At 41.6% G+C, this 21,632-nt stretch overlaps 1 protein-coding gene across 1 annotated transcript in view; it reads right to left on the bottom strand.

The window, feature by feature from the left end:
- The window catches only part of LOC126473963 (WD repeat-containing protein 91), a 202,913-nt gene that overhangs the window by 137,223 nt on the left and 44,058 nt on the right, over positions 1-21,632 (bottom strand). The window contains exons 5-6 of the mRNA XM_050101334.1: positions 11,309-11,502; positions 9,272-9,384 (exon numbers count right to left, since the gene is read on the bottom strand). Of these exons, the coding sequence (XP_049957291.1) occupies positions 9,272-9,384; positions 11,309-11,502 (307 nt within the window). The remainder of the gene's footprint in view (positions 1-9,271; positions 9,385-11,308; positions 11,503-21,632) is intronic.

Genomic DNA, 21,632 nt, shown 5'->3' with positions numbered 1-21,632 from the left:
TCTGGCTAGAGATAAGGAAACTTTTCTGTATTGATGCAGATTGAAGGAACGAGGATCCACAGTGGTGGATAAAATCTATATGGTGAGTAGCAACTATCCTTTTCATAATATTCCTATATTCCATCCTGGATTTTCCATTGTTTCACTAATTATTTAACAGCAAATAACATTTTACATGACTAATAGTCCAGTTTCCAGCAAAACTGCAGAATGATGACTGCTTTTATAAAAGTGGAATATGAACTGAAACAAGTGATGGATACACAACAAGTGACTATTGTGTGATTTTTGGGTTTCCGCCAAGTTTTTGATATTGTTGACTTTGACATTCTACTAGTTAAAATCATAAGTCAAAATGTTTCTTCAAGTGCTGTACAGTGGTTCTACTCATATCTTACATCTCACCAACAGTGTGTAATGATCAAAACAAAAAAGTCACAGTGGAGGGATGTACTATCAGAAGTCCCACAAGGGTTAGTATTGAGCCCATTACACTTATCATTATACATTAAAGATGTATCAACTATTCTCTCCCACTGCAAATATCACCTGTATGCTGATGACATTCAGTTATACCTGCATGCAAGTCCAACATACCTGTGCATAGCCATCCAACATGTAAATGCCAATTTACCTGTCCTGTCAGTGTGGATGCAGTGTGTAAGTTTAAAACTTAACCCATCTAAAACACATGCAACCTTAGTTGCTTACAAAAGACTTATTATGCTTTAGTTCAGAAAATTGCTTCCACCACTAATCCTAAATGGCATGGAAATAACCTTTTCTTCCTCTGCAAAGAACTTGGGGTTAATTATTGGCATTCATTTAGACTGTACTGAATACACAATTGCAATCTGTAAGAAAGTGCCAGCACCATCTCACACACTACAGAAATATAAAGAAGTATTTCCTTTCAAGCTCAAGGGGAGTTAGAACGGAATTTTTTTTTCACATTTTCGGATTTTTATCTCATTCTAAAATTTGCAGTTTTCCTAATAAAATGATATACATACCACTTATAGACTCACATGGGAAGTATTATATTTTATTTTTTTAAAATATAATCTACAACAGTTGAAAATGTTAATATTTTTACATGCATTACTTCAAGATCTAATAAAATCAGTAATTTTTTATATAGGAGGCAGTGAATTGCTGTGTTATAAAGGTCATGTCCAGAAGAGGATGGGCACCAGGTTGAGGAAGCTGAAACAAAGTCTTAGAGACAATAAATTTTCTGATCCCAAAACCATAAGAGAGAGACTGACAGACAAAATGATAGATGAACTACAGCAGTATTATGGGATGAACATTAGATATAATACTGAGGATTTGTTGAAAATGAAGCAGGCAGTATGGGTTGCCTTCTTCCACAGACTGTCAACTAATGAAAAACCAGTACACCACCTTTCCCCTCCTGGACCTGATTCATTGTGCAATTACCACAATGCCCAGTACTCAAACAATTCATACAGCCATAAACATTCCATCCCAGCTGCAGTCGTGGATGTCATAAAACCTATTTACAGAGACCTGGCAAATCCTTAATTTCTGAAGAAGTGTCTCCATGGCGAGACTCAAAATTCCAATGAGTTGTTCAATAATCTTATAAGGAGTGGCTTACCAAAAAATGTTTTTGTTGGAATGAAGACACAAAAGAGGGGGGGGGGGGTCAGTATTGCTGTAATTGCTTTTAATGATGGCAACATTGGTAGGGTCAGAGTGCTACAGCATATGGGAATCAATCCTGGAGCAAACTGCATCACAGAATGTGAACAGGCGGACAAGGTTCACATTGGTAAAGCAGAGTATGCAACACAGCTGGCCACTAAGGAGTCCAGAAAGAAGAAAAAACTTGGAAAAAGATCAAGAGGATGATATACAGTACAGTGCAGGGTGCTTCTGAGTGACTAAAATTAAAAAATTAAGCATATATTAAGTTAGTTACAGTCTTTTGAAACTTTAGAAGCTGTTTCTGAAAATTTACATTTTCTGTTGCATTTTTCCCTAAATTTCAGAAACCACTTCGAGTAGAGTATTCAAATTTTCAGGGAGTAGTAACATACATATCCTGAGTCTACTGAACTAAAAAAAGGACATAATGTTATGTATAATTAAAATTATTTAGGATAATGTATAAAAAAAAGTACACAAACTTTTACAAAATTGTATTTCCGAAAGCAGTGGCTGAAATGCAATTACTGCAGTTCAGTAGACTCAGAACATACAGTTTAATGTCCTGTAAAAGTTTAATGTAAATGGCTACAGTGGTTCTTGAAATACAGGGAGGCCACGTCACTAAATTGAACATTGTCGGAATAGAACTCCCCTTAAAAAGAAGCTCACAGAGATACTACTCCCAACATTTGACTATGTTAATGCCATTCTCCTACTGTTTCTGTGCTTGTGACTTATGATTTTTCAACCATATCACACCAGCCTACAAACAGTTATCATAGTTATGTTCTAATAACCACAGAGACTATCATATTCTATGTTTGCTCTATCATCTTTTCAATCACTGCGCTCCCTCTTATTTGTCTTCAACTCTTACTCTACTATCTAAACTGCACAGCAAAAATACTCATTCTTAACCAAGTAAAATTCTCTCTGTACCATCACATAGCTCTGTCTTGTTTTCTAAATCATTTCCGATATCAGGAACCCAACTTTGGAACAGTTTTCCTCAAAACACCAGAGAAATTAAATTCCTTCCACACTTCACCTATCAGTATAGCCATCTCTTCTACATTCTATGAAGCTCATTCTCATCAGTCCCCCTCCCCCAGGTCTTGTCCCTACCCCACGTTGGCAGAGTTCTCTGTTTACTTGCTGTTCTTTCCTAACTGCCACTGTCGGTATCATTTCAATCTTCTCCTCTTCCTTTATCCATTCCACTTTGGATAATACCAAACATGGCTTCAAATGTGCTAAAGTAATCTATACCATTCTAAAGGCTTCGTACTATAATAATAATAATAATAATAATAATAATAATAATAAAGGCTATTAAGTCCCTAACATAGTCAGACTAAATAAGCAATAAATAAATAAATAAACAAATAAATAAACTTTAAGTAATGAATCTAGGAATATGTTACAACACCCTGAGTATCAGGACTGTAAAGACAAGTTCAGACTAATTACAGCATGCACAGAGGCATTGAAGGCATCATTCTTCCCACAGTCCAAATATGAAGGGAAATGGAGAAAGTCTCAACAACTGGTACATTGGAATGTACCCTATGCCACACACTACACAGTGGTTTGAAGAGTATAAATGTAGTTGCAGATGTACATGAAATATTCTAAAATATTAGTAGACAATTCAAGGTGAAAAGTGTATCATTGAATTTTGACAGGAGTCAATACATATTGCTCATAACATTTTACAGAACCTCAAATAGCTATGACTATAATCTGTCCAAATAATAAAATTCAACAAGTAGAAAGCATTCAGTTTTTGAGACAGGAAATAGATCATTATTTGGACTGGAAAACCCACATCTTAGACTTTACAAAGTGTCCTATTTTATGATTTGCAGTATGCACATTATTATGCATACTTCTGTTCAATAAAAAGTTTTAGAATATTATCTGAGAAATATCATATATATACAGGAATAACATTTTCAGAATATGGAAATGGTTTTCAAGAATTATATCTTGGGATAACACTACAATATTCAGCAGAGATGTTTAAAAAAGCTTGAAGAATTTTCTGAACTGAATTTTTCTTGTTTAAGAAGCTCATCAATGTTTTCAAGACAGACACATAAACATTAAGGTCCTTCGTTGTTATCAATATTACTCTCTTCACATTTTTAATGTTAGTTAAAATGTTGTATAAGTATACAGATACACATTAATGATATGAATAAAATAGAAAGAAACATTCGACATGGGAAAAATATACAGGGCTATTACAAATGATTGAAGTGATTTCATAAATTCACTGTAGCTCCATTCATTGACATATGGTCACGACACACTACAGATACGTAGAAAAACTCATAAAGTTTTGTTCGGCTGAAGCCGCACTTCAGGTTTCTGCCGCCAGAGCGCTCGAGAGCGCAGTGAGACAAAATGGCGACAGGAGCCGAGAAAGCGTATGTCGTGCTTGAAATGCACTCACATCAGTCAGTCATAACAGTGCAACGACACTTCAGGACGAAGGTCAACAAAGATCCATCAACTGCTAACTCCATTCGGCAATGGTATGCGCAGTTTAAAGCTTCTGGATGCCTCTGTAAGGGGAAATCAACGGGTCGGCCTGCAGTGAGCGAAGAAACGGTTGAACGCGTGCGGGCAAGTTTCACGTGTAGCCCGCGGAAGTCGACGAATAAAGCAAGCAGGGAGCTAAACGTACCACAGGATGGTGCTCCACCGCACTTCCATCATAATGTTCGGCATTTCTTAAATAGGAGATTGGAAAACCAATGGATATACAGACACAAGCAGACATATTTAAAGGTCTTTAAATATGTCTGCTTGTGTCTGTATATGTGTGGATGGACATGTGTGTGTGTGTGTGTGTGTGTGCGCGCGCGCGAGTGTATACCTGACCTTTTTTCCCCCTAAGGTAATTCTTTCCACTCCCAGGATTGGAATGACTCCTTACCCTCTCCCTTAAAACCCATATCCTTTCGTCTTTCCCTCTCCTTCCCTCTTTCCTGATGAAGCAATCGTGGGTTGTGAAAGCTTGAAATTTTGTGTGTGTGTTTGTGTTTTTCATTGTGTCTATCTACCAGTGCTTTCCCTTTCGGTAAGTCACAGAATCTTTGTTTTTAATATATACAGATACACACATTTTTAACAGCTTGTTAAAGCATATTATCTGCCTTGTGAGAAATACAGTGGTGTTTAACTTTTTATTCATCATTCCTGTCTACTCCACAAAAAAGCACCTTCACGTTGATCCTTACAACAATTATAAATTGGATTAACATTTAATAACAGAATTTTTTATTAAGATTCATATTAATACTTTCATATTATACTATATTTCAGATTATTTCGTTTGTTTCATTTGACTGTGTGGTACAAGTTGTCTTCTTTGTTTTTCAGCATCTTTTCTCTGCAATCGCAGTTATATAACTTACACAGATTTTTTTTAAAAAATACCGTCTTTCGTGGCCATAACAAAGTATCATAAGGACTAGACATGTCTTGCTTTATCTTAAAACTTCTTTGGTGGACACTGTAACAAAATAATTTTCCTTACAGTTTTGGTATGCTAAGACCATGAACAGTTCCCATGCATCACCACACTGCCATAAACAATATTAATTATTATCACTGCTTGTGGTTTTTTGGTATCAGGACTCATCAACACTAAATATATTCACATTTTTGTGTTGTGAAGAACCATTTCCATCACACCACTTCATGCACTTTTTTTTTAATATGTGGTATGCATTTGTCTTTTGTTTATTTTTGGTGATAGCTTGAGCTTCTGCTATCCCCCCCCCCCCCCTCTCTCTCTCTCTCTCTCTCTCTCTCTCTCTCTCTCTCTCTCTCTCTCTCTCTCTCTCTCTCTGTGTGTGTGTGTGTGTGTGTGTGTGTGTGTGTGTGTGTGTGTTTTGTAACTTACTGCTTTACTGTGGTATATTGTGTGTGATCTAGGGTGGGGATATTGCCCAGTTTCTGTAACGCTACTTTGTGGTGCCTAGGGGGGTTGTAACGCTACTTTGTGGTGCCTAGGGGGGTTGTTCTTTATCTACTATATGTTTTATTAGTGTGGTAGCTGATGTTCGTTCAATCGTTGATTAAGTGTTTCTTTTCTATTATTGACTTTTGGATGTAGAAGTTCTCTTTTAGGTTTAGGAGACGTTTCTTATTACAGTAGCTGACTATTTTCATAACTGTTCCTATTTTGGTAGGGAGGTGTTTTTCTTATCAGAGGTGTTCCACAAATGTTGAATGACTGGTACTATATTTCCATGCACTTTTATGCTTTTTATATATTACTTCAAAATTTACGCTGGTCTGCTACAAGTACAGAGCATTACAGCTGTTACAGTGGAGCTGGCAGATGTCAGACTTTTGGTATACATCAGTGTCGTCTTCCTTCTTTAGACCTTTTTGTACAGAGTTCTTGCTTTGGTAAGCTTTTTATTCCTTGTTTCTTGCGGATGCTCCCAAAACTGTGTGTCAATTTGTTTCTGTATGTGAGTGTGTAGTACTAGCTGGTCTGTTGAACTTCTGTTTTGTGGCCTTGTTGTGCAGCAGTGGTATTATTGGTTGGTTGGTTGGTTGGTTGGTTGGTGTGTGTGTGTGTGTGTGTGTGTGTGTGTGTGTGTGTGTGTGTGTTTGTTTTTGTGGTGGATATTCTAACTCTTTGGATATTTTTTCTAACTAGAGATTCTTTACATTCATTATTCTTGCTATCTGAATTATTATGTCATGCCTGTTATTATTGTTGTGTTTGTCAAGTGGTACTGTGGTTAGCCTGTGGAGTTTATATCTGAAAGCTGATTTTTTTGGACCTGTTGGTGGTTAGATGATTGGTATACTACTGTGTCTGATGTGTTTTTCCTGTAAATGCTGAAGGAGTGTTGGTTATTTTCTTTGTGATGGATATATCTAGGAATTTTATTTGGCTGGATTGTTCGTTCTCTAAAGTGAAATTTATTTTTCTGTGTTGTGTGTTTAACTACGAATGTGTGTAGTTGATCTATCTTATTCTCTGGTTCACTACCAAGCAGAGGATGTCATCCATTTTTCTCTGCCAGTACTGTATTAAGCGTGCACTTATATCTGTTGTGTGTGCCTCACTGTAATTATTTAGGTATTGTTCTGTTATCTTCATTGTTTCTTTGACTGGGACTGTTGAGCATATGTTTTCCACATCAAATGAGACCAACATAGCTGTACCCAGGACACACAAGTCTTTTTTGTGGCTTATTAGTTCATCTCGGCTCTGTCATTTTGTGTTTCATATAGCTATGTTAGTACATTTAACATGTCTGGTGTGGATGAATGTGGGTGCCTTCCCACAATTTATGACTGGTCTTATGGGAGTATTTACTTTATGAACCTTGGGTTAGCTCTGGAGTTTTGGAGCACTAGCTTTCATACGTGACATTTTTATCTGTCATAAAGTGTGTAATTTACAGTCTTTAGAATATTTTTCATTTTTGTTGGAATCTGTTTATGGGGTCTGATTTTAGTTTTGTTATTTTATTCTGTGGTGTAAATTCTTGTGTCTTGTGTATTCACAAGAATCACTGTGTTCCCCTGTCTGCCTAAGTTGTTGTTGTTGTTGTTGTTGTGGTCTTCTGTCCTGAGACTGGTTTGATGCAGCTCTCCATGCTACTCTATCCTGTGCAAGCTTCTTCATCTCCCTGTACCTACTGCAACCTACACCCTTCTGAATCTGCTTAGTGTATTCATCTCTTGGTCTCCCTCTACGATTTTTACCCTCCACGCTGCCCTCCAATACTAAATTTGTGATCCCTTGATGCCTCAGAACATGTCCTACCAACCGGTCCCTTCTTCTTGTCAAGTTGTGCCACAAACTCCTGTCTCCCCAATTCTATTCAATACCTACTCATTAGTTATGTGATCTACCCATCTAATCTTCAGCATTCTTCTGTAGCACAACATTTTGAAAGCTTCTATTCTCTTCTTGTCTAAACTATTTATCGTCCATGTTTCACTTCCATACATGGCTACACTCCATACAAATACCTTCAGAAGCGATTTCCTGACACTTAAATCTATACTCGATGTTAACAAATTTCTCTTCTTCAGAAATGCTTTCCTTGCCATTGCCAGTCTACATTTTATATCCTCTCTACTTCGACCATCATCAGTTATATTGCTCCCCAAATATCAAAACTCCATTACTACTTTAAGTGTCTCATTCCCTAATCTAATTCCCTCAGCATCAACCGAGTTAACTCGACTACATTCCATTATCCTCATTTTGCTTTTGTTGATGTTCATCTTATATCCTCCTTTCAAGACACTGTCCATTCCGTTCAACTGCTCTTCCAAGTCCTTTGCTGTCTCTGACAGAATTACGATGTCATCGGCGAACCCCAAAGTTTTTATTTCTTCTCCGTGGATTTTAATACCTACTCCGAATGCCTAAGTTATGATTATGTTTTTTATGTGTAGTTTTTCTCTGAGGGATTTAAGAGTTTTAGCTTCTGTGATTATCTCTCATTTTACTGTGTCCACGTCTTGTATCTATCATGCTTTTGATTTGTTTGCCTATTAATTCTCTTGTCAAGCTTATGTTCACAGTGCTTGTGTCCTCTTTTTGTTCTCAAATTTCACGATCAAATTTTCTACATAACATTCATTTACTTTTGTGTTTACACTGTGTTTTAAACCTTTCTGCACTAGCTGTGTTTCTTCATCCTTAAGTTTGTTGTCTGCGTGGTCTATATGGCATGAGTAGAATTAATGTGTGTGTCTCCACTTGTTTGGTGTGTTTGACATATTTGTTTGCCCATAAGTATCTTTTGTTTCTTAAACTGACTTTGCTTTAACTGCTCTATGACTTACACATGTGCTCTTCAAGTTTGTCTAATATATATCAGGGGATGGTGCTGTTATTTATAGTGTCAGTTAAGTGCAAGCATGTTTCATACAATTTATGTTTCACTTCATGGTTTTTTGTGTACTGTTTTCTTATTTCACTTGCAGGCTGGCATTTTTGAGCTAATGACTTTGCTCTTTGAGTTGCATGTGAACTTTTCTGATAATTACATCACGATATTTAGATAACAGGTTATTAAATTTACAGTGTTTAGTATTGAAATGAATCGCATCTTTTTGTCCCTCATCTCAAATACTTCGGAGCAATATATGGAGTACAGTTCATGTACCGTAATATAAATCACTTTGCAACCACGAGAAGTCACATCATCAATCACTCTTTCAGTATTATGTTCACCAATAAAATAGAAGAAACATTTGCAACCATGATACATTTAATGTAGCTTGTAGTTTAAACAATGATGTTCACAGATAATAAACAGAAGTAATAAAGTTGTACAAAAAAATAAGATATTCATGCACAAAATTTCCAAGTAATGTTCAATTTTGTATGATCATTTAGCATAAAATAATTAATAACTATTTAGTAAATGTTGTCAGGGTTTTAATAACGGATACAAATGTTCACAGCCTAATTTTACACTCTAGTTTGAACTGAATGTTGTCACACTTGTAATTTAAAAAGTTGCATTTATAGCAGTGTGAAATTATCTTGTTTTAGACTACTTGCACTGTCATTAAAACAATATATTTTATGTACCTGCCTGGGAACTCTTTCTGTTCAGAATTGGACTTGCAGGCAAACCACTTCCAATATTGCGAATAAGATTCTTAAGAGTTTTACTTTGACTCTCTCCTGAGTTCAGTGTTTCTCTGGAATTAAAGTGTTTCAGATATTAAAACAGTAATTTCTGAAACATCATTTATATAATATAAATCCTCTAATACAAAGTGTTGCATATGATGCAATAGAAAAATATATCACAAAACTGATCACACAATTTTGTAATGTTTCTAGTTCTGCACATTCACAAAGATATCTTTAGTTATCTGATAAATATGATGAAATATGTCTGCAAAATTTCGCTCCGATTTTCAATTATTTGACATTTATTCTGGATATACAATGACTAAGAGCAGTCCTGTGCTATCCCAACCACTAGAGAGAGAGAGAGAGAAGATAGGAGGGACAGAGAAGAGGGGGGCAGAAGTGGATGCTGAAGAGGGGGGGGGCAGACGCAGAAGAGGTGGGGGGTCCGACGCAAAAGAGGGGGGGCGGGCGTCCGACGCAAAAGAGGGGGGGCGGGCGTCCGACGCAGAAGAGGAGGGGGGGGGGGGTCCGACACCGAAGAGGGGGGGCGCGGGTCCGACGCAGAAGAGGGGGGGCGCGGGTCCGACGCAGAAGAGGCGGGGCCCGGGTCCGACGCACAAGAGGGGGGGGGGGGCGCGGGACCGACGCAGAAGAGGGGGGGGGGGGGGCGGGTCCGACGCAGAAGAGGGGGGGGCGGGTCAGACGCAGAAGAGGGGGGGCGCGGGTCCGACGCAGAAGAGGGGGGGCGCGGGTCCGACGCAGAAGAGGGTGAGCGCGGGTCCGACGCAGAAGAGGGGGAGCGCGGGTCCAACGCAGAAGAGGGGGGGGGGCGCGGGTCCGACGCAGAAGAGGGGAGGCGCGGGTCCGATGCAGAAGAGGGGGGGCGCGGGTCCGACGCAGAAGAGGGGGGGCGCGGGTCCGACGCAGAAGAGAGGGGGCGGGGGTCCGACGCAGAAGAGAGGGGGCGGGGGTCCGACGCAGAAGAGAGGGGGCGGGGGTCCGACGCAGAAGAGAGGGGGCGGGGGTCCGACGCAGAAGAGTGGGGGTCAGACGCAGAAGAGTGGGGGGTTCGACACAGAAGAGGGTGGGGGGGGGGTTCGACGCAGAAGAGGGTGGGGGGGGTTCAACGCAGAAGAGGGTGGGGGGGTTCGACGCAGAAGAGGGTGGGGGGGTTCGACGCAGAAGAGGGTGGGGGGGTTCGACGCAGAAGAGGGTGGGGGGGTTCGACGCAGAAGAGGGTGGGGGGGTTCGACGCAGAAGAGGGTCGGGGGGTCCGACGCAGAAGGGGGGGGGTTCCCACGCAGAAGAGGGTGGGGGGTTCCCACGCAGAAGAGGGTGGGGGGTTCCGATGCAGAAGAGGGTGGGGGGGTTCCGACTCAGAAGAGGGTGGGGGGGTTCCGACTCAGAAGAGGGGGGGTGTCCGACGCAGAAGAGGGGGGTGTCCGATGCAGAAGAGGGGGGGTACGCAGAAGAGGGGAGGCCAACACAGAAGAGGGGGTGCGGACGGGGGCGGGCGCAGAAGAGGGGGGCTGGCGCAGAAGAGGGGGGAGGGTGCAGAAGAGGGGGGGCGGGCGCAGAAGAGGTGGGCGGACACAGAAGAGGGGGCGGACACAGAAGAGGGGGGCGGACAGAGAAGAGAGGGGGGCAGACAGAGAAGGCGGGTGGGGGCGACAGAGAGGAGGAGGAGGATGAAGAAAAGTGTGATGGAGCAGAAGAGGAGAGAGTGTGTGTGTGTGTGTGTGTGTGTGTGTGTGAGAGAGAGAGAGAGAGAGAGAGAGAGAGAGAGAGAGAGAGAGAGAGAGAGAGAGAGAGAGATTACAACAACAGAATTCACTTGGTGAAACTTCTGTTATGGAATTATTAAAATTATATGTTGTTTTACCTTTAACAATCTTTAGTCACTAACCATTGTAAGGAAAGGAAGAACTTTAATTTTTCAGTGATTTATTCTCCAAAGATTGAACATCTAAAAATATTATAACTCACTGTGCAATGATGTAAAAATCATCCATGAGTTCTGTAGGCTGTACTCCTTCTATGAGTGATGGCCCATCTGATGGGGTGGCTTTTGTGTTATCAATCTGTGCAAGTTTATGTCTCAGCATGTCATTTTCTTCCTGCAGACGACGCATTCTAGCAGCATCCTCTTCGTAGTTTGCAAGTGTAGGAAGGGGCATACACTGCACAGGAAGACAAGACTATTAAATACACAAGTTAAACATTATTTTAATTTTAAATTACAGTCACCAGGCAACATTAATTTATCTTTGACACAAACACATTTTTAATCTGCAGCACATATACATCATGCAGAATGGCAATAAATTCACATGCAACAGAAATTAATCTTCTAATTATGTCCAAATAAACTTTTTCACTTACTGTGACAGTATGGTGTGAAACAATAACTGAGTTCCAAGCGCAGGGATGAAACAATTTACATTTTTTGTAACTGTGGAGGTTTATTTCATGGGGATTTATATTAACTATGAAAAGTATTTCCCATGTAAGTAACAGGGATTTGCTTTCCTAGAATCTAAACAATTATGGAAAATGTGGTTAATAAAGTATACATATAATTTGTATCTTTAATTACCCATGTCAATCCACTTTCACATTTTATTTTTAACAAAATTCTACACCTGAGTATACTGTACCACAAAGAAACACAGACTTTGATGAGAGAGTATATTTGCTTATTAGCATTGAAAACTAACATTCATAGAAAAAAAACCTCTGCAAAAATAAGTTTTGTCACATGCCTGAGCTGGTTTGGTGTGTGTGTGTGTGTGTGTGTGTGTGTGTGTGTGTGTGTAGTATGCTTGCTTGCATGAATGACTTAAGTGTGTTTCTCTTCTTCTGATGTAGACTGTGGTCAAAAGTTTAAATGTAAGTGTCATTTAATTGTGCCTGTCTGCAACTTAACATGCCATCTTTATACTAAGGAGCAATCTATCTGACACTTCCTGGCAGATTAAAACTGTGTACCGGACCAAGACTCAAACTCAGGACCTTTGCTTTCATGGGCAAGTGCTCTACCAGCTGAGTTACCAAAGCATGACTCACGACCCGTCCTCACAACTTTAATTCAGCCAGTACCTCGTCTCCTACCTTCCAAACTTCACAGAAGCTCTTCTGCAAACCTTGCAGGACTAGCACTCCTGGAAGAAAGGATATTGCGGAGATATGGCTTAGCCACAGCCTAGGGGATGTTTCCAGAATGAGATTTTCACTCTGCAGTGGAGTGTGTGCTAATATGCAACTTCCTGGCAGACTCAAACTTGGGACCTTTGCCTTTGATGGGCAAGTGCTCTACCAACTGAGCTACCCAAGCACGGCTTAAGACCTGTCCTCACAACTTTAATTCAAGTAACAAATTAGGAAATATTGAATACAATTAGGCAAAAAGAAATTCATGGCACAACTTGGCTAAAAAAAGTGTTCAGTTGATAGAACAAATCCTGAGGCATCCAGGAGTTGTCGATCTGGTAACAGAAGGAATTGTAGCAGGAGAGCAAGGGTTGATTACTGTTACCAAGTTGAAATGGATGTAGGCTGTGGCAGCTATGCACAGACTAAGAGACTAGCATACGAAAGACTAGCATTGAAAGCTGCATCAAAACAATCCTCAGATTGAGGAGCATAATACAAAAAACAACAACAACCGCCAACAACACGTAAGAGCAGTTACTAGTACCAAAACTAGTGCCCGGTGTCCAGACATTCACAGGTGACACGGGACTCAAAGTGAGGGTTGCAAAGCAATAGCAGACATAATGAAGCCTGTCTTCAAATTTTCCTTTACAAAAGAAACTCAGGGAGAATCACCACGGTTTAACCTTGCACCACTAAGAAGATAAATGATACAGATATTAATATCAGTGGTGCTGGGAAACAGGTGAAACCAGTAAAACTGACAAAAACTCCAGGGTCTGATGGGATCTCTATCAGATTTATGCAAAATTTTAACTATAATATACTGTAAATCCATCAAACAAAATGTTGTGACCAGTGACTGGAAGAAAGCACAAGTCACAATCATCTTCAAGGAGTGATCAACAAAATGAATTGTCCAATATCATTGACATCTATCTTTTGTAGAATCTCAGAATACATACTAATTGATCAAAAGTGTAAAGGTGCCCATATGTAAAGCAGAACTGATCACTAGATGTCATAAGAGGTGGACTCACTAGTATAAAAGTAGGCTGGGAGTAATCTGTTGTCAGTAGAGAAGTGGTAACAGCAGAAGCAGGAGAGCTCAGCGATTTCGAATGTGGATTAGTAATTGGATGTCATCTAAGTAACAAATTCATCAGGAACATTTCAATCCTCCTAAAGCTGCCCAAGTCAACTGTCAGCGATGTGACTGCGAAGTGTAAATGCGAAAGAATAACTGCAGCAAACCAAGACCAGGGAGACCTCAAGTACAGATAGAGAAGGCCTGCTGGACTTTGGGGAGGGTGATTGTAAAAAACTGCATGAAATCAGTGGAAGGAATTACTTGCGAATTGCAAAGTGCTATCAGCACACACTGACTGTGCACAGGAAGTTAAGAAGAATGGGGTACGTCGGTCAAGCAGCTCCTCATAAGGCACGCATTTCTGTATTCTGTGCTAAGTGACACTCAAGGTGATGTGAAGAGTAATGACACTGGACAGTGGAAGAATGAAAACAAGCAATCATCAAGCTAGACCCTATGGCAATCTAATGGAATGGTTTCAGTCTAGAGAATGTTACCTACCATTATGCATAGTGGCAACAGCGAAGTACAGAAGAGCGGTATCAAGGTGTGGGGGTGTTTTTCCTGGTTAGGGTGCGGTGCACTGACTGCATTTAAGGAAATGCTAAACATTGAAGGACATGGACACATTTTATAGCATTGTGTGCTGTGTACAGTCAATAACAGTTCAGAGGTGTTGATTTGATCAGCATGATGATGCACCACATAATAAAGCAGCAACTATGAGGCAACGGATTGTGGACAATAACATTCCTGAAATGGATTGGCCTGCACACCACCCAGTCTGAATCCAATGAACACATTCAGGATGAGTTAGATGTTGACTTTGCGCCACATCCCAGCATCTAACATCACCTTATTTGGTTTTGTCTTTTGAGACATAACGGGCTGAGATTCCTCCGTATACTTCAGACACCTCATTGAAAGTGTCCCAGGCAGAGTTCACGCTGTCATATAGGTGAAGGATGGACACACACCACACTAATGACCGCTAGTAAGTGTCCAGACATTTTGGATCAGATAGTGTGTTCTGAGCTACAATGTAATGAGCTATTTGATCAGAAGCGCTTCCATGCCGAATCGTATGATTCCAAAAACAATGATCACATAAAACAAAACCTGCCTTTTTCTCCTGTGATATCCTGAAAGCGATGGATCATAGCAGTCAGACAGACAAAGTAAACCTCAACTTATGAAAAACATTTCACTCATTACACACTTATGCTTGTCATTGAAATTATGATCATATAGTATATCAAGCAAAATTTGTGACTGGACTGAGGACTTCTTGGTAAGGAGGATGCAGTATATTGTCTCTGATGGAGAGTTATCACAGACGTGCAATTAACTTCACATGAGTCCTAGGAAATAGCATTTGGGCACCTCCTGTTCATGTTGTATATTAACCACCTAGCAGGCAATGTTCATAGTAAACTCAGACTTTTTGCGGATGAGGCAGTTGTCTATAATGAAGCACTGTCAGAAAGAAGCTGCACAAATATTCAATCAGATCTTGAAAAGATTTCAAAATACTGCAAAGACTGGCAACTTACTTTAAATGTTCAGAAAAGCAAAACTGTGCACTCTGCAAAATGAGGAATAAATTGCATCATATGACTGCAATAACGACAAGCCACAGTTGGAATCACTCAATTCAAACAAGTCCTGGGTATAATAATTTGTAGTGATACGAAATGGAACGATCACATAGGATCGGTCATGGATAAACCAGGTGGCAGTCTTTGGTTTATAGGTAGAATACTACAGAAATTCTATCAGTCTACAAATGAGACTGCTTAGAAAATACTCGTGTGACCCATTCTAGAATACTGTCCAAGTGTGCGGGACACGTACCAAATAGGACTGACAAGTGATATATATTGTTTACAAAGAAGGGGAACACAAATGGCAACAGGTTTGTTTGATCCATGGAAGAGTTTCACAGAGACACAGAAAGAAACTCAACTGGCAGATACTTGTAGACAGATGCAAACCAACCTCGTGAAATCCTACTTAGAAAGTTTCAAGAACCTACTTCAAGCAACGTTTCTAGGAATACAACAACTCACTAGATGTTGCTTCCATAGGGATCATGAAAACAAGATTAGTGTTTCAGCCATCATTTTTCCCCACACTTGATACATCAATGGCACAATAACAAGTCCTGATAACTGACACAATGGAAAGCACCCTCTGCCATGCACTTGCACTTCAAAGTGGTTTTTTGAGTACAGACTTGAACAAAGTAATCTTCGTATAGTTATGCACACTTTTAAAGCTTTGAATCTCTCCTCTAAGCACTCATGTTTCGCCACAGTGTACCTTACGTCAGTCTAATTTTTTGTATGACTGTATTCTCTTTTGTGTGCTTCATTTTTTATTTTTTCTCCATTTAACAATTAAACTTTATATTTCCTGCCTTTATCAAAGAATTTCTATTGAACCTTGTCACTCAGGTAAGTTGTTCCTCACCTTCCTTCATTGTTTCCTCTCTCAAAGCTACCCATTCATGTTTCATTGGTTTTCATTTGTCTATTTCTGCAGTCTAATGCTAACTCTGAAACACTCCACAACTTCCAATTGTTTCAACTTATTCTAGTACCATCATCTTAAATTCCACATTTCTGCAATTTCATTAGCTTTAGTTTCCCAATCATAACCAGTAAATTATGGCCAACAGCAAGCTCTGCTAGAAGAGAAATTCTGCAGTTTGCAATCTGGTTTATAAATATCTGTCTTACCACTATGTAATGTATCTGATGTTTTCTTGTACCCCCAGTTCCCTTCCCCATATACAACCCACTTTCATTATTTGAAGCTCAGTGTATGCAATGATTATATTGTGCTCTGTGCAAAATACTACCACGAGATTCTTCTTTCACTGCTTTCATCAACCCACATACTCCTACTGTGTCCCTTCTCTTTCTTTTCCTACTTTTTGCTTATTTTCAGCCCAGTCAATGTCTTATGATTAATAATCTGGGATAACTCATGGCCCAAAAGTGTTCAGGGTTTCAAAGTTTGATTTGTTTTGTTTTGTTTTCGGGAACAAAAACAACTAGAGTCATAAGTACCCATGTCAGAACCAAAGAACATGAAAACGAAAAAGGAGTTAAAAGCGACTAAATGTTAAGCCCAGTTGATGGAAGGAAAGACAGCTAAAAGCAAGGACTTGGAAAAAGGTCCATAAAATACATCATAAAGACAATGGAGGCCCTGAACTAAAGATAGAATGTCCTTCACCACATTGCTACAATGGACAAAAACGCAGTCAACAGCTCACGTGTCGTTTGCTAAAACAGCTGATAACTCAGATGACAAACATAAATGAGAATGTAAGTGTTAAAAAAGGAGCATTCTACCAGGAAATGGCAAACCATCACAGGCTGAGGGCAACGAGCACAAAGTGGTGTGGGATCTCCGCTAAACAAATGGCAATGGCTAAAAAGACAGCACCCAATATGCAATCTAGCTAAAATGTTCTCGCGGTGAGAGGGCCGAGAGGAGGTCAGCCGAGCCACTGGGAGAGGTTTAATTCCCCAGAGCTCGTTCCCATGAAGGGAAGCCCAGTGCCGATGTTAAAGTGACACCACCTGGTGACAGTCGGCAGCACAGAGATCATCGGAGGGAACGGAAGAACTAGCGGGCCGAGGAACGAGGACTGCAGCCTCGGCAGCAGGGTCAGCAACCTCGTTCCCCATCACACCCACATGATTAGGGGCCCACATAAACATCACAATGGCTCCATCAAGAGTGAGCAAGTGATATCTTTCCTGGACTTACTGCACTAAGGGATGGACGGTGTACAGCACACAGAGACTCTGCAGGGCACTGAGAGAGTCGGAGTAGATGACACGGTTGAAAAGCCTGTTTCGCAGGATGTACTGCGTCGCCTGATACAGGGCGAAGAGCTCCACTGTAAATACTAAGCAGCGTTCCGGAAGCCAATATCAAAAATCATTGATGCCAAACACAAAGCCACACCAACCACCACATCATCCCGAGGGCCATCAGTGTACATAAAGTACTGTTGCGAAGTTCCGTGCGAAGGTTGAGAAACTTACGGCGATAGAGCAAGTCTGGAGTAGTGTCCTTAGGAAGCGAATGAAGTCCAACGTGAACACGGGTCGCCACACGAAGCCGAGGTGGTAAATGGTTCACACCCATTGGGAAAGAGGCAGGGAGCGTGAAAATGGGCTGCCAAAGCAATAGCCAAAGTGAACTACATTAACTAACAGAGAAGAAGGATGTGCTCCATATTGGCGGTCAAAGGAGTCATTGAAGAAGGAGGCATAGGATGGGTGGCCACGCATGGCGGACAAATGGCATGCCTACCTGCGGAGGAGAAAATCACGGCAGTATGACAGCATTAGTTCGGCAGCTTCTGAATACGGACCTTCAACTGCATTAGTGTAAAAGGCACCAGTGGCCAAACAGATGGCATAATGGTAGATTGTATTGAAACGGTATAAGATGGATGGACGTGCAGATGCATAAATGAAACACCCACAGTCTAGTTTTGAATGGAAAAGGGACCAGTACAAATGGAGGAGGGTGATCCAACCTGCTCCCCAGGAAGCACCACTGAGGACACATAGGACACTGAGGGACCGCATACAGCAGGCGGCCAGGTAAGACATGTGGGAGGACCAAGAGAGTTTCCTAATGAGCATGAGCCCCAGGAATTTCATAGTTTGAACAAATGGAAGAGCAAACGGCCCAAGATGTAAAAACGGTGGAAGAAATCAATTCCGCCAGCAGAAATTGATACAAATCGTTTTGTCAGTGGAAAAGCGAAAGCCATTGTCAATGCTCCACAAGGGCAAAGGTGATTGAGACAACGCTGAAGACGCCGATGAAGGAGACAAGTCTGTGAAGAATTGCAATAGATGGGAAAATTGTCAACAAAAAGGGAACCGGAAATGCCTGGTGGGAGACAGGTCATAATACAGTTAACGGCGATAGCAAAGAGGATGATGCTCAGGTCTGAAGGCTGGGGCACACCGTTTTCCTGGATAAAGGTGTCTGACAAGGCAGAACTGATACGCACCGTGAAAAGTCAGTCTTTTAAAAATTCCTGAAGAAAACGAGGCATGCGACATCGGAAGCCCCATGTGTATGGAGGAAACCAGTTCTCCAGCAGGTGTCGTGCACTTTCTGCAAATCGAAAAACACAGCCGCAGTCTGGTATTTCCACAGAAAACTATTCATGACCTGGGTTGACAAGGTGACAAGATGGTCAACTTCAGAATGGTGCGCTCGAAATCCACATTAACCAGCAGTTAGTAAATTTCAAGACTAAAGCCACCATACCAGCTGGGCGTGAAACATATGTTCCATCGGCTTGCAAACACAGCTGGTGGGAGAAATGGGGTGGTAGTTAGAAGAAAAGTGTTTGTCCTTACTGGGCTTAGGTGCAGGTATGAGAGTGGCTTCACACCAGCATCTGGGGAACGTGTCCTCTGCTCAGATGTGATTGTATGCATGAAGGAGGAAGTGCTTGCCTGCAAGAGGAAGGTTCAGCAACATCTGGACGTGAACATCGTCTGGCCCTGGAGTGGAGAACTGGGATAAAGTGAGAGCATGATCTAGCTTCCTCACAGTGAAGATGGCATTGTAGCACTCACGAGTCTGAGAAGAGAAGGGTATTGCCCGACACTCCCCCACTTGTTTCCAATGGAGAAAGGCAGGGTGACGGTGGGTGGAGTTCGAAATCTCCGCAAAGCAGCACCCCAAGGTGTTGGAGATAGCAACAGGGTACACTATGACACTGTCTGCTATGGTAAGGATGGAAATTGGGGAATGGACGTTGGCCCCAGAGAGCCGTCAGAGGTCGGCCCAAATAACGGAAGAGGAACTGGAACTGTTAGAAGAACTAGTAAACGAAATCCAGTTACCTCTTTTTTCTATCCTGAAGAATATGATGACACTGCAAGTGCAACTGTTTATAATGAATGCAGTTTGCCATCGTACGATGACAAGTAAAAACATGGCGAGCATGTCTCCACACACGAATTGCATCTTGGCAAGTCTCAGTCGACCAAGGGACTGGGTCACTGAGCAGTGAAGATGAAGTGCCAGGAATGGAATGTTCTGCAGCAGTAGGGATAATGTTGGTAAAGTATTCCACCTGGTCATCACAACTGGAGAAATGTTGTTCTTTGAAGGTCACCAGGGAGGAGTAAAACCTAGAGTCAGTCTTAGAAAGCTGTCATTTGGGTGTGCACATAGGTGAGGTCTGAGTCAGCAAATGGATAGGACACGGGAAATGATCACTTGAGTACATGTCAGAGGGAACGGACCACTTGAGACGACAGGCAAGCTGGGCAGTGCAGAAGGAGATGGACCAAACAGGAATAGGTGTGCATGGAGCCTGAAAGGAATGTGGGTGCTCCTGTGTTAAGGGAAACGAGGTGAAGTTGACTGAGAATATCAGCCAAGAGGGTACCTCCTGGACACGTTCTGGGAGAACCCCAAAGGGGATGGTGCACATTAAAGTTACTAAGCAGCAGAAAGGGGTGAGGGAGTTGCCCAATAAGCTGGAGGAATTCTGCCCTGATGACACTTAATGATGGAGGGATGGAAACGGTACAAAGGGAAAAGGTGAAATGTGCACTACAACAGCTTGAAGCTGGGTAGTCAGCAACACGGTTTGACTACGAACATTATCCCGCAGAAGCAAGATGACTCCCCCATGAGCCGGAATGCCATCCACGGGGTGAAGGTCAAAGCAGACCGCAAAGAAATGCAAGAGGTCAAAGCGGTGGTGAGGATGCGATTTTGTTTCCTGGAGCATGACTCATGACCCCTCCTCACAGCTTCAATTCTGTCAGTACCTTGTCTCCTATCTTCCAACCTTCACAGCAGCTAGGAATGAGATTTTCACTGTGTAGCGGAGTGTGCGCTGATATGAAACTTCCTGGCAAATTAAAACTGTGTGCCAGACCAAGACTCGAACTCAGGACTTTTGCCTTTTGTGGTTAAGTGCTCTACCATCTGAGCTACCCAAGCACGACTCTCGCCCCATAGAACTAGCACTCCTAGAAGAAAGGAGTGAAAGTCTCAGTCTGGAAACATCCCCCAGGCTGTGGCTAAGCCATGTCTCTGCAATATCCTTTCTCCCAGGAGTGCGAGTTTTGCAAGATTCGCAGAAGAGCTACTGTGACATTTGGAAGGTAGGAGATGAGGTACTGGCAGAATTGAATCTTTGAGGACGGGGTGTGAGTTGTGCTCAGGTACCTCAGATGGTAGAGCACTTCCCCTCGAAAGGCAAAGGTCCTGAGTTCGAGTCTCAGTCCAGCACATGGTTTTAATCTGCCAGGAAGTTTCATAACAGACATGTTCCTCAAGGGAGGGAAAAAAGAATATCAAGTGGACAGACATGCAGCACGGAAGGGAAAAGATCGTGGTAGTCAAGCACAATCCTGCCAAAGTGCCGTGAGCCATGTGGGGGGAGGTTCCAAAGCATAATGGGAAAGCCTCTACTGGGACTGTACGGGTCTTTGAATAATGTAACTGGTAATGCACTGCTCATACAGTGTAGGTATCTACATTCAAGTCCTGATGCAGCACACAGCTTCAACTTGGCATATGCAGGAGTTGGACAAAAGTGGGAGAAATGCTTGCTTGAACATAAATGCAGACACTAGCCAAGCCTGCAGCTTGGGGTGTTGTATTTGACCACAAGTGGCACCTGCATAATGTCTGAAATAAGTTGATAGTATCAGTCATGGTTATAACAATGTTCTGCATAGCTGTGTGTCCATTATGTCAGAGCTAAGTGAATTCGATTGTGGACAAATTTTTGGTGCATGTATCGTGGGTGCTTCCATAAACAAGGAAGCTGCAGTGTTTGGTGTTTCAAGAGGCACTGTATATCGAAGATTTATACCGCACACACGGGAAGATGGAAAACATAATCCAGTAAGTCACAACGCAAGTGAAAGAATGTGATGAGTGATCATGACAGACGGTCATTGAAGAAGACTGTGATGAAAAGTAAGAGGATGAAGCTGCAAAAGTCACTGCAGAACTAAATGTCACACTCGTAAACCCTGACAGCAACAA

The sequence above is a fragment of the Schistocerca serialis genome, chromosome 4 (assembly GCF_023864345.2).
Source record: "Schistocerca serialis cubense isolate TAMUIC-IGC-003099 chromosome 4, iqSchSeri2.2, whole genome shotgun sequence".
NCBI classification, from domain to species: domain Eukaryota; kingdom Metazoa; phylum Arthropoda; class Insecta; order Orthoptera; family Acrididae; genus Schistocerca; species Schistocerca serialis.
This window is presented reverse-complemented; position numbering and strand designations above follow the sequence as displayed.